This window comes from Oncorhynchus kisutch, linkage group LG28, assembly GCF_002021735.2.
Source record: "Oncorhynchus kisutch isolate 150728-3 linkage group LG28, Okis_V2, whole genome shotgun sequence".
Taxonomy (NCBI): Eukaryota; Metazoa; Chordata; class Actinopteri; order Salmoniformes; family Salmonidae; genus Oncorhynchus; species Oncorhynchus kisutch.
Window position 1 is genome coordinate 38,221,743 of NC_034201.2, and position 14,483 is coordinate 38,236,225.

Here is a 14,483-nt window from a genome sequence, read left to right on the forward strand (position 1 = left end):
GCCATACTGTAAGACTGCTAAATAGTTAACCAAATAGCTACCAGGACATTCTCAACTGATCCTTTTTGCGCTAACTCTTTTGACTCATCACATACGCTGCTGCTACAGTATACTATCTATCCTGTTGCCTAGTCACTTTATCCCTACCTATGTGTACAAATCTACATCAATTACCACGTACCCCTAACATTGACTCAGTGCTGGTACCCAGTGTATATAGCCATGTCATCATTACTCATTGTGTATTTATTCCTCCTGTTATTATTTTTCTCTCTGCATTGTTGGGAAGGGCCCATAAGTAAGAATTTCACTGTTAGTCTACACCTGGTGTTTTACGAAATATGTGACAAATAACATTTTATTGTATTTGATTTGATTTAAGATCCCGTTTCACATTACTTCACCCTTATACTACAGTGTAATATTCCTATTAAAGTGGGGACCTATAGGAGATAAAGCATTTCTTAATAGCATTGAGATTCACCAGTCTGCCTTGAAATGAGTGCAGTTCAATATAAAAGCCACTCAGTCAGTACAAACCAATTCCCCTTCAGGTATTAAAGTACAGTAGGAGTAATACAGTAGAGAAAATAACAGCTGAGGTAAAAACACAGTAACACTGTGTAACAAGGTGCATATGATCCATTAGGATGAGCGATGACAGGGTGATGGTATGAATTTCCGAACACCCTGAGCGTGTGAGAGCACATTATGTGTGAGTCCGATCATTAACTCTGGACCTTTGTAACAATGTAACAATTCTAATGCCCTTTTTTAACAAGGTTTCTCTTCAAACCCTGTAGGGGTTAGAAGTACAAGGGGTATCTGTTTTTTAAAAGTCGGTTATGAGCAGAGCTGATATGAGGGGCTCTGTAGCTATGTAGACTGCGGTGGCAAAGGGAGTATAATAACTAGTGTTATTTTCTCTGCGAGTAGTTCACTCACAAAAAGACAGCAAAATCCTAAATCTGGCCAACCACTGACAATGTGATGGTGTTAGTGCTTTAGTGAGGATGGCACAGGCTTCAGATTAGTATCTATCAGTGGAGGCTCCTCTAAGGAAGGGGAGGACCATCCTCCTCCTTCATTTCAAAAAATGAACTTTTTTAAAACATTGAAAAATATATCCTTTTTAGATAAAATTATACTAAATGCATTCAAATGTCACCAAAGAATTTATTAAAACTCACTGTTTTGCAACAAAGGTCTGCAGTAGCCTCAGCAGCACTCTGTAGGGTAGCACCATGGTGTAGCCGTCCTCCTCTTGGTAGATTGACTTCAATGCAACACTATCAACAAGGCAGGTCCTACAGGCCCTAGTTTTGTCACACCTTGACTAATGTTCAGTCGTGTGGTCAAGTGCCACAAAAAATTACTTGCAATTGGCTCAGAACAGGGCAGAACGACTGGCCCTTGGATGTACACAGAGAGCTAATATTAATAATATGAATGTCAATCTCTCCTGGCTGAAAGTGGAGGAGAGATTGACTTCAACACTACTTGTATTTATGAGAGGTATTGACATGTTGAATGCACCGAGCTGTCTGTCTAAACTACTGGCACACAGCTCGGACACCCTCAAGAGGTGTCTTCACAGTCCCCAAGTCCAGAACAGACTATGGGATGCACACAGTACTACATAGTACTACATACTACTGATAAAAAAAACACCTTATGGAACAGTGGGGACTGTGAAGCAACACAAACATTGGCACACACACACACACACACACACACACACAGTACTGTAGATATGCGGTAGTAGTGGAGTATGGGCCTGAGGGCACACAGTGTGTTGTGAAATCTGTGAATGTATTGTAATGTTTTAAAATTGTATAAACTGCCTCAATTTTGCTTGACCCCGGGAAGAGTGACAAGCTAATGGGGATCCATAATAAATACACCCTCTTCCATAGACTTACACAGTAATTATGACAACTTCCACAGGACACCCTCCAACCTATCAGAGCTCTTGCAGAATGAACTGACATGTTGTCCACCCAACCAAAGATCAGAGAACAAATCTAGTACTGAAAGCGTGAGCTACAGCTAGCTAGCACTGCAGTGAATAAAATGTGGTGAGTAGTTGACTCAAAGTGAGAGAAAGACAATAGTTGAACAGTTTTCAACAAATTAATTTCTTCAAAAATGAAGAAGCAAGAGAGAGTAATTTTTTTACTATCAGTTTTCACTTACTAGTAAATGCAGCTCACTACTTTAGTTACTCAAACACCGGGCTCAAACAGAGGGATGGTATGCTAGCTAGCTGGCTATGACTATCCAACACAACACTAGAACTCTTCCAAGCCAAACTTTTGGTTGTATTAATTTATTGCCACCTTGGCCCACTGCATTAACTGCTTACTGACTATACACTATAATATTACTGCATGATTGTAGTGGGTTTACTAATGCATTATTTATATTAGCTATGTTAACTAGGACGTTACTTTAGCTAATATGGAGACAACGATGTAGGCTGTGTGTAGTGGTATGACATGGTTTGGCTTGGAAAGGTTTTTTCACCTGGTCACATACAGCTGATATGTTGTTCATTGAAGTCCACGAACGAAGGGAAACGGTGAGGGGAGGAGTGCATAGAGGCTAGAAGTAATACAATGTGTTTGCTATGAAAGTGAACTGTGTTTATGCATGATCAGGGGTGTATTCATTCTGCTGATTCTGTTGAAACTTTTCTGAAACGGAAGCAAACGAAACGGTGATAAAAAAATAACTGAATTTGTCCAATGGAAACTCTTGTTTGCAACTGTTGGACTAATGATTGCACCCTAGATAAGCTAGATGCAGGAAAGAGTGTGCAAGGTGGTATAGAATGTGTCACTATCTGTCTATGTGTTACTGTCTGTCGTCTCAAATTTTTATTTTTCTCTCCACCTGTGTACACCTACATTGTAAACTTTAATTCATAGGCTAGGTTGTAGCAGCCTCATGATGGGTATAGGGAGAATTTGAGTGTCATGTAGTTGCCTAAACCTATCGATGTTACGTTGAACTGGGTGAAGGAGTATGAATGACAGTCATCCAACATGCTGTAATAATCCTTCATCATAAACAGCACTGACCCCCACTGGTATCTATAGTTGTTTTCCCTTTTAAACAAATACCTTCTGCATGTAAGACTTACTGGGGTTCCTTAGACAAGTAGAGCCTACCTCCTTTTAGTGAGACAATTCTATACAGAAAAACAAATCTATTTCAAACAAATAGATAAACTGCTTAATATACTGTTATGGAAGAACAAGTTGTTTGATTGGCTACTGCGGGGTCCAATGTATGGACAAGGCAGTGGTTATATACAGTAAACATCCCACTAGTCCTTGACAGTGACCTGATAATGTAGGGTACCTGATGAAGCATGTGTCATGTACGTACTGGGGGGGTCCAAAGAGAGTGGATGGATAGATCGTCGTCCAATGAGAAATGGGATGCGTCAGACCGACGCCTTTGACTTGTGAGATAGCAGCTTTATCTGTGTCTCTCCTAAAGCAACCATTACCCAATACAATCCTCTATCAGGTCTTGAGGTGAGGCCATATTGCATAAGCCAAACTATACTGCTCTATGTAGGTCCTTATCTGCAATAGGATATACGGCAACATTAACATCTGACTGTTTTGCTGTTATGTTTAAGTACAGTTTCCGACCCATGCTTTCTCTTACTGTTCTCTGGCTGGGTAGGTGATACTTGTATTTGTATATTTCCTTTTCTCATGTTCTTCTTTGCTCTGTTCCAGGTGATTCCTCAGGCCAGTGTTGGAGAGGTGCACCACACCATCCGCACCCCCTTCCAGAGGGTTGATGACTTCTTCATCCCTCCAACCAACCTCATCATCACTCACGTCAGGTACGGATGTCCCGCTAACCTTAAACACAGCTGGTGAACTCACCACCTCATCATAGCAATCCCTCTCAAGTAGAGGAGAAAAGAGCATATTAGAATTTTAATGAGAATCCTCACCGCACTGTAATCACCAAAACATACCATTAACCTTTCCCTTGAACTTTGTCATCTTAGGTTTGGCTTCGTCTTTCTCAAATCTGAACCTGCAGTGCATAAGATTGACTTAGAGACCTTCCACCGAGTCAAAACCATCAGCCTGAAGACCTACAGCTGTGTGCCCGTCAGCATGGCTTACACACACCTGAGTGGATTCTACTTCATCCAGTGCCAGTCTCAGAGCATGAACCCCTCGTCAGCCCAGCCACAGCTCCTGATCGACAGTGTCACCGACACCGTCATTGGGCCCAACCTCAACATCACGGGCCAGCCCTACGTGTCCCCGAACGGCCGCTACATCGTTACCCCGGACCAGCAGAGTGGGAAGGTCAGAGTTCAGACAGTGTCCTTCCAGGGGGTGCTGGGTCTGAGCCGGGAATTGGACACCTCCCTCCTTGTGTCCGACCTGGTCTTCCAGCCCTCCTTCACTGAGTCCAATCAGTACACGTTGGTAGCTGCCTCTGGCTCAGGCATGGACCTGGTTTTCTCTGACCTGGCGTCAGGCCACAGCGAGGTCCTCAAGAGCCTCAAGGAGCCCCTGTCACCCCACACCTGGCCCTGGGGGGGGGCCAACAGAGTGGTGGTGTCCAGCGGACTGTTTGGCCAGTACCTGGTCACACCCTCAGCGGAATCCCTCTTTGTGTTGAACGGCAAACAGAAGACACCCCACTGCGAGGTGTCAGACATCAAGAGAGGGAACACAGTGGTGTGGGTGGGAGAGGTATGAGAAAGAGGTCAGAGAGAGAGAGATAGAGAGAGAGAAAGAGAGATCAGGCCAACACACTTAAGATATATGTGGACATAAGTGGACTCAACCCTAGGACTGAGTGAGAGGAACACATGTCTAGGTTATTGTAACAAAAATACACAAATTGTCATTGAAAAAAAAATATTAAGAAAATCCTATTGTGATATTTTTACAGGGAGAAGGTGCGTGGGGAGGCCCTTCAGTGCAACAGTGATCTATGTGCACTTAACTGAGAGGAGTTATACATTACAGCACTTCCTTGTAACACTGCAGATACATGTAACAGGAGAGGGATATAATGATGACATTTTGAAAACATTAACTATGCACAATGCTCACTTTTTTAGAGGAAAGCTTTTTGGTTTCAAGATGTTTGTCGTTCACCAGTGCTGCAAATAGTCACAACAAGATGTCTGTCTGACTTTAGTGTATACATGTGTTTTCAGTCCTTTTCAAAACCACTGCTCTCTGTTATTTGCCTTTGTCTGTGGAAATGGTATTGTACGCTTTTTCTAAAAGCTCTCATCCTGACCAACACATATAGGTTACTTTAAAACACATGTTGTGCCCTATAAATCATAACCTACTTTCAAAAAAGACCACGTTTCCATCCATTAGCTAAGAACAGTGGATATCTAATAGAAAGCCTACAGTAGAAAACCCATTAAAACATGTTATTGTACAAAGACTAGATATGGTACAGTATACCAGCTCTTCCCCCTCCATCTCACACAGTAAACCTACTTCCAGTTTTGATCCGGTGACCTCCTAGTCCTCTGTCTACTAAGTCTAGCATTGTAAGGATCTTGTTCATCAGCATGGAGGTATTGTAAGTCCTATGTATCTTGTTTCTGCCCTATAGCTTGATTCCTTCACACTCCATGACTGAAATCCAACTTCCCCTAAAGAATAGCTCTTCCTATTGCAGTATTACTGGCTAGTGCTGTGTGCGACGAGCTAGTTACTGTAAAATAACACTATCAAAAAATACATAAACCGAGATAATCAGATTTGTTGTTCATGTTTGTGATTTATATATTTGCTAATAGTTTACTCAAGCAGATACAGAAGCCAAGGCTTGATTATGTTTCCTAGACCACTGTTGCACTGAGAGAAATGTGTGTATTTCAGAAAGAGTGAGGCAGAGATATGTAATATATATTCAAAAAGCTCAATTCGAAGCCCAATTATTTTGCAGATGTCATGGAAAAACAACATTTCAGGAATTACCATAAAAAAGCATCAGGCACCCAGACCACAGTACCTATCCTGCCACCAATACAGAGTAAATTAATACGAGTCACCACCAAAGGCTTCATCAGGACTGAGTGTTCCATATGCATGTCCTGAGAGTTGAGGCTCATCACACTAATGTTATTTCAGAGCAATCAAAGGTGCATTGTCGACATTTCCTCTTGAATGACATCTGCAGCATTGCGACCTCCGCGATCATCATGTACTTTAAAAGGTTCATTGTCACTGGTACAATGTGCTTGTCGTCAACGCGCCTCTGATTGAATCCTGGCCTTCGAGTGCACAGGATCACATACTGTACATTGCATACATTTTCTCTAACCAAGACCCTGGCTGTAGACCGAACCTCTTGGTGTGATGTTGACATTAGAGATACTGTTGTAGATATACATTGTTCTTAGTTAGATTAGAACACATTCAAACATGAACTGTAGAGTTTTCTTTATGCATTTCCTGTATTCTGGTTTTTGAGGGAAATGGTTTGTTAAAAAAATCTAATAAAATGACCAAAAAAAGCTTGCAGCTGTGTCACACTTTAAATTACTTTGAACATAAAATATATAAATATTCAGGGACAAATTTCCACCAAACACATACATCTGTTGCTAAGGTGAGGCCTAACTATGGTACAAAACTTCAAACTGTTCATTTTACTGTGTATGTATTTGAATGTTACATGAAATTGTTTGTTTGTTGATGTTTGGGCTCTGGAGTTGGCTCTTTTTGCAGAGCAGTTTCACATTTCAAATGGGTATACTGACACCTGGACAGCATGGCTCTGAACATTTTACAATATTCTTATTCGATCCAAAGCCCAATTGAGACAGTGTAGCTTTCTGTCTGAAACCAGGCAAGAGTCATTTCTAACTGTGGAGTGCCATTTGTAGTGCTCAGAAGAGTGGCACGGACCAGTCAATGATAAACATTGTTTTTTCTGTTGAGTCAGGATGTGGTAATAGGTTTTGAGTTGCCCCCCCACCCCTCAAAATAATAGCTCAAGACCCTTTTGAGATTTGAGACATTGACTAAACACTAAGAATATATCAGCACTGTGGTGATAGTTGGCTGAAACATGCATCTTTGTTACCATCCCTAAGACCTGGCTAATGAAAAACAAGCTGTACCTGCGTCTACATCTCATATTGTAAACAGAGCTGCACAGTCCTTTAAGAACTCAAACAGAGCTGCACAGTCCTTTAAGAACTCAAACAGAGCTGCACAGTCCTTTAAGAACTCAAACAGAGCTGCACAGTCCTTTAAGAACTCAAACAGAGCTGCACAGTCCTTTAAGAACTCAAACAGAGCTGCACAGTCCTTTAAGAACTCAAACAGAGCTGCACAGTCCTTTAAGAACTCAAACAGAGCTGCACAGTCCTTTAAGAACTCAAACAGAGCTGCACAGTCCTTTAAGAACTCAAACAGAGCTGCACAGTCCTTTAAGAACTCAAACAGAGCTGCACAGTCCTTTAAGAACTCAAACAGAGCTGCACAGTCCTTTAAGAACTCAAACAGAGCTGCACAGTCCTTTAAGAACTCAAACAGAGCTGCACAGTCCTTTAAGAACTACAACAGAGCTGCACAGTCCTTTAAGAACTCAGAGCTGCACAGTCCTTTAAGAACTACAACAGAGCTGTACAGTCCTTTAAGAACTCAAACAGAGCTGCACAGTCCTTTAAGAACTACAACAGAGCTGCACAGTCCTTTAAGAACTCAAAGTTCTTATCAGATATTAATTAATACAGGCTCAACTAAGTGGATTCAAATCAGCAGATATGTCACTTTTCTTTTAAATTAATATCAACAACACAAGATGCCTAAATTAGAAGATACATGTGTGCTGTTCTAAGATCTTTAGTAACCTAGGTAACCTTAAAGGCTTTTAGCTGTATCCGTGCTGGTTTATCTCTATGCAACACATTCTCATTGTTAAGGCAATTACTGTTGTATGATGTATGTGTTTTGTGAGCATAATCCTGTACGTTACATCAGCATTTTCTATAGTGAGTGAATTTTTCCCAAGAAGACATTAAAACCTGAGTTTGGGTGTTTAAACGGATAATTTCTCATCCAATTGTTAAGTCCACTGATCATTCTTGTTGTCCACTCGCAAATTGTGAAGGGATGGTTCCTTCAATGTTTCCTCCACACCTTTCCATGACAATGTGTGTCTCAATCTTCCATTCAAATTATTATCAAGATTTTGTTAATAACTTTCTCTCTGGTCTTTGTTCGATTTTGATGTACAGTCGGTAACAATTTGGCCGCATATGGATGATTTGATTCCATGTTCAAAAAAAATGTATTCAGAGAAACGTTTGAATATTTTTGAGTTGAATCACCGGAACTGAAATGTAATGAACAGGTGTCTATACCCCATAATATCCACAGACAAGACCCAGCTCACCAGTGATGTATTTGAATTAGCATTGACTGTAAGGATAAGACATCAATTGTATTGTGTTGCCTGGGATGTAACTTTTCTTTCCCCCTAGTTTTACAATAAAATATGAAAATGAAGTACTTACCAAGAAGCGTCTTGTCTTTACAAACATGCTACAGAATGGGTAAATAATTGTACCCATAAGAAGGTGCCTAGATTCTCATTAGATGCTATTAATTTAATCTCCCAATCTATGGATGCCAAAACAGAGGAAAAATTAGAACATGCAGAGGTTATTTCTGTTGTGGAGGTGCACCACTGTTTCTTAAGTTATAATTGGAGGGCTTCCAAAAAAAGTGATCTGATTTTCTAATCCCATATAACTGTGCTTTGAAATTGCATGGTTGACAAGAAGTCTACAACAATATTGATGAATCGCAGGTTCTTTGCCACTCACCAATTACCTGATGACCCCACCTACTCCACCCCTGTCCCTCTCTTATCAAATGTCATTCTTAATCCTCGTTTATACCTGGGGCTAACATGCGTCCTTTGTCCTGATCTTGTCCACATTCTGATTGTGTCTACATTTCCAGACAGATGATTAAAAGACACATTGTGATCTGATTGTGATCACATCTTCCCGACCACCTTTGGAGGTAGTCAAGCACGCATTGTGTCTAGATATCAATCAAGCGTGAAAAGATCTGGATGGTCAAACCTTTTAAATCATCATTATACCAGCATCTAAAATGATTGACAGGCATAGAGGCAGAACCATCATTCCCCTGTACCGTACCATCCTCCCTCCACTCCTAGTAGCACCATTGATTTATGGCATCAGTCATTGTCTTAATAATAAAAATAAACACAGTTATATTATTTTGAAATAATATGCATACAGGGAGGCACCAGACAATCTGGTCACAATGCGGACGGTTAAGAGACACATTTTAATAAAATGTGTAGATCATATTGATCAGATGATAAAACTCATATATTACTGCAAGGTGTAAATGAGGCTTTAGTGTCAGACAACTGCTGTGATAGCTAGCTGGCAACTGGCCTTCAGACTTGTGGAAGTTTATGTAATCTATAGGCTTCAATGTTCAACATGGTCTCCGATCCATGTTCATTACTTACAGCAATGTGCTTGTGAGGGACACTGTCAATATCCTCTTCATCAGCATCAGGTTTCCCAGGACACACAGTCCCTTCCCAGGCAGAGCCCGAGCAGATCAGGATGGTGGCTCAAACCACAGAGCATGACAAACTGATCACACGGCCAATTACCACCCTGTTCACTCTGCCTGTGTCCCAAAAGGTACCTTATTCCCTATGTAGTGTACTACACTCTTCGAAAAAAAAGGTTCCAAAGGGTTCTTTGGCTGTCCCCATAGGACAACCCTTTTTAGTTCCAGGTAGAACCATTTTTGGTTCCAGGTAGAACCCTTTTGGGTTCCTTGTAGAACCCTCTCTGGAACGTGTTCTTTCTGGAACCAAAAAGGGTTCTTCCTGGAACCAATAGGATTCTACCTGGAACCAAAAATGGTTCTTCAAAGGGTTCTCCTATGGGGACAGCCTAAGAATCCTTTTAGGTTACTAAGAGTGTACTTTTGACTTTTGGGCACATAGAGCTCTGGTCAAAAGGTGTTCACTATGTAGGGAATACAGATGTAGGATCTTAATTTGATCACCCTGTTGCAGGAGAGCTTGTAGTATATTTGAGGTTTATAAAGGCTTCTAAAGTTTGTAATTTCCACTTTCAAAATTTCCCTTATGATAAATGTATATACCTCTACAAAAAATGTCCATTAATTATAATCCACATAATAATTTCCTGTTGTTGGAAACCCAAATTGGTCTACACGGATAAGTTCTGGCCTGGTTTAGATCTTATCTGTCAGAAAGATATCAGTTTATCTCTGTGGATGGTTTGTCCTCTGACAAATCAACTGTAAGTTTCAGTGTTCCTCAAGGTTCTGTTTTAGGACCACTATTGTTTTCACTATATATTTTACCTCAAGGTGATGTCATTCGGAAACATAATGTTAACTTTCACTGCTATGCGGATGACACACAGCTGTACATTTCGATGAAACATGGTGAAGCCCCAAAATTGCCCTCGCTGGAGGCCTGTGTTTCAGACATAAGGAAGTGGATGGCTGCAAATGTTCTACTTTTAAACTCGGGCAAAACAGAGATGCTTGTTCTAGGTCCCAAGAAGCAAAGATAGCTTCTGTTGAGTCTGACAATTCATCTTGATGGTTGTACAGTAGTCTCAAATAAAACTGTGAAGGACCTTGGCGTTACTCTGGACCCCGATCTCTCTTTTGACGAAAATATCAGGACTGTTTCAAGGACAGCTTTTTTCCATCTATGTAACATTGCAAAAATCATAAACTTTCTGTCCAAAAATGATGCAGAAAAATGAATCCATGCTTTTGTCACTTCTTGGTTAGACGACTGCAATGCTCTACTTTCCAGCTACCCGGATAAAGCACTAAATACACTTCAGTTAGTGCTAAATACAGCTGCTAGAATCTTGACTAGAACCCAAAAAAAATGATCATATTACTCCAGTGCTAGCATCTCTACATTGGCTTCCTGTTAAGGCAAGGGCCCATTTCAAGGTTTTATTGCTAACCTACAAAGCATTACAGTACATGGGCTTGCTCCTACCTATCTTTCTGATTTGGTCCTGCCGTACATACCTACACGCACGCTACGGTTACAAGATGCAGGCCTCCTAGCTGTCCCTAGAATTTCTAAGCAAACAGCTGGAGGAAGGGCTTTCTCCTATAGAGCTCCATTTTTATGGAATGGTCTGCCTACCCATGTGAGAGACGCAGACTCTCTCTCAACCTTTAAGTCTTTACTGAAGACTCATCTCTTTGGAAGGTCCTATGATTGAGTGTAGTCTGGCCCAGGAGTGTGAAGGTGAACGGAAAGGCACTGGAGCAACGAACCGCCCTTGCTGTCTCTGCCTGGCCAGTTCCCCTCTCTCCACTGGGATTCTCTGCCTCTAACTGACCCTGCCTCTGCCATCCCTAGGAGGGATTATGAGTGTAACCCACTTGAGTGGGTTGAGTCACTGACGTGATCTTCCTGTCTGGGCTGGCGCCCCCCTTGGGTTGTGCCGTGGCAGAGATCTTCGTGGGCTATACTCAGCCTTGTGTCAGGATGGTAAGTTGGTGGTTGAAGATATCCCTCTAGTGGTGTGAGGGCTGTGCTTTGGAAAAGTGGGTGGGGTTATATCCTGCCTGTTTGGCCCTGTCCGGGGGTATCGTCGGATGGGGCCACAGTGGCTCCCGACCTCTCCTGTCTCAGCCTCCAGTATTTATGTTGCAGTAGTTTATGTGTCGGGGGGCTAGGGTCAGTCTGTTATATCTGGAGTATTTTGACCTGTCTTATCTGGTGTCCTGTGTGAATTTAAGTATGGGCTCCTTAATTCTCCCTTTCTCTCTTTCTCTCTTTCTTTCTTTCTCTCTTTCTCTCTCTCTCTCGGAGGACCTGAGCCCTAGGACCATGCCTCAGGACTACCTGGCATGATGACTCCTTGCTGTCCCCAGGTGGACTGGCCGTGCTGCTGCTCCAGTTTCAACTGTTCTGCCTGCGGCTATGGAACCCTGACCTGTTCACCGGATGTGCTACCTGTCCCAGACCTGCTGTTTTCAACTCTCTAGAGACAGCAGGAGCGGTAGAGATGCTCTCAATGATCGGCTATGAAAAGCCAAATGACATTTACTCCTGAGGTGCTGACCTGTTGCACCCTCGACAACCACTGTGATTATTATTATTTGACCCTGCTGGTCATCTATGAACATTTGAATATCTTTGCCATGTTCTGTTATAATCTCCACCCGGCAAAGCCAGAAGAGTACTGGCCATCCCTCATAGCCTGGTTCCTCTCTAGGTTTCTTCCTAGGTTCTGGCCTTTCTAGGGAGTTTTTCCTAGCCACTGTGCGTCTACACCTGCATTGCTTGCTGTTGGGGGTTTTAGGCTGGGTTTCTGTACAGCACTTTGAAGATCTGCGTTAAAATGTCATGGCCATTTCCAATTGAGCGGACTGACATATGCAGTGTTTACATGAATTCAGTCTCGAACATCTCCGTCTCACTCATCATATTAAGCAGACAGCAATCACAAACAAGTCAGAATGGGAATGATGTTCTCTCTCCGTTATACTCAGGACCAGCAAGGCCATTTTCAAACTGCATGTTTTATATTTCTGGCACTTCTGAGTTGAGAAACACTAACATGAATAATTATTACAAAGTTAGAATAATGCATTTGTGTCCCTTTCCATGCCATGTCTACATTGGATGAAATCTGAACCTGTGAGGTTTTATTTAAAAAATTTAACCTTTAGGTTTAAATACAATATTGTTCAAAACGTATTCGCAAACACTTCCTCCAGATAGTTTTTTGACAGAAGTTCACTGAATCCACTGCTTTTATTTGTTGAATCATGTTCTATCTCTGTAGGACAACGGACACGTTTTACTGGAAATAGCAGAGGATTAAGTGTTAGCTGTCTTCCAAGCAGCAGTAGCAGCATGCTACCTAATGGCATATTGTATCTTCATTAGGTCCATAGACGGGTATGTGGATGTCCCCATTTCCATAGGCAATCAGGGCTAATATCAACATCAGCTAAAGTCCTGATGCTTAATTAAGTAGTTGTGCAGACACCATCTCCTCTATGTTCTTTCTTAAAGGAAGTAGAGGGAGGCCAGTAGACGTAACGCCATTCTATGTGATAAATGACTGTGATAACAAAACAAGTCGTCTTATCTCTTATAGCAAAAGACAGAAACTGATGTTAATCAACAAGCCATGTTGGTATTGTAGACCACAAAAAACACAAGGTCCTCTTTGAACCTATACTGGGATTTCAAATTCAAACCAGTAAAATAGCAGCTGTATAAAAACAGACAGTATAGCAGCCCCAACGATGTACTTAGCTGTGGCTCTGATCCAGAATCACTGTGAGCTGATGAGGGGTTTGGCTTCTTCCCCTTCAATGGGCAGTCGTCCAGGGAGCAGCCATTTACATATAGACCTGGGCCCACATCCACAAAGCATCTCAGCGTCTGAGTGCTGATGCAGGATCTGTCCATGTAATCTGATTCAGTATGATCTAAAACTGATCCTAGATCAGCACGCCTGCCCTGAGACGTTTTGTGGATACGGGCCCCGCACCGCACTGTGTGTCGGAGGAGAGGAGCTAAAACTGTCTGATAAAAAATGCTTAGACATGACGTTTCGTTCCGCCAGAGAATTAGGTACATATATAAAACATGAAATAGAAAAATATTTGTCCCATCCCAGATATTATTAGAGTCATAATCCATGGTGTTGACAGTAGAAGCAAGAACTGTGATATGACTTCATTTTTCAACAGATGGCTTAAATGTTTAATGAACAGATTCATGTTCTGTCTTCTACTTCGTTATATCTTTGAGTTATAGAATTTAATAAGCATTATAGCCCAGTTGCATATTGCTATTCAAATATCTGTTTGTGTAAATGAGTTCTAAAGTGACTAAGTCCAAGAAGAGTACGTTCACATTTTTCAGTGGAGTGAGGCTGAGTGGAGAATAAAGACTGTAATATCAACAAAGTCCGTTCCCATTTGGTTTTTCCTGCAGCATATGTTTTATTGATGCAGGCATCAGATAAGGAATCAAATCAGGCTGTCATGGGGTAAGTGATCAATGAGCAGAGAATGGGTCTCTCCTGGCCCCACCTTCACCGGCTAGCTTTACGCTAATCAAGTCAGAGCTCATTATCTGGCAATTCCCAATAAACACCACGTTAATCCTGATGAAAGCAGAGACGGATGGAAATGAGTATTGAGAAAAATGTGTAAATCACATTTTAATTATGCCGGCTGTGGTAATATAATAGGGCCTAATGAAAATAATGTTTTGCTCCTGTGCTGACAGTGTGACATTTACCCAGCTGGTGATTTGTGAGGGAGGGAGGGGAGGGGTGTGGACGAGAGGGGACCAATAGGGGATTTTAGGGGGGTTTAAGGGGGCTGGGGGTGTCCTTGATGGATTCAGGGAACGGAATC

The 14,483-nt window shown here is 41.8% G+C and overlaps 1 protein-coding gene across 1 annotated transcript in view; it reads left to right on the forward strand.

Moving 5' to 3' along the window:
- LOC109873382 (follistatin-related protein 4-like) overlaps nt 1-8,537 on the forward strand; it is a 259,021-nt gene extending 250,484 nt beyond the window's left edge. Inside the window, exons 15-16 of the mRNA XM_031808574.1 lie at nt 3,756-3,865; nt 4,037-8,537. Of these exons, the coding sequence (XP_031664434.1) occupies nt 3,756-3,865; nt 4,037-4,745 (819 nt within the window). The 3' untranslated portion in view covers nt 4,746-8,537. The remainder of the gene's footprint in view (nt 1-3,755; nt 3,866-4,036) is intronic.
- Nucleotides 8,538-14,483: the final 5,946 nt, after the last annotated feature.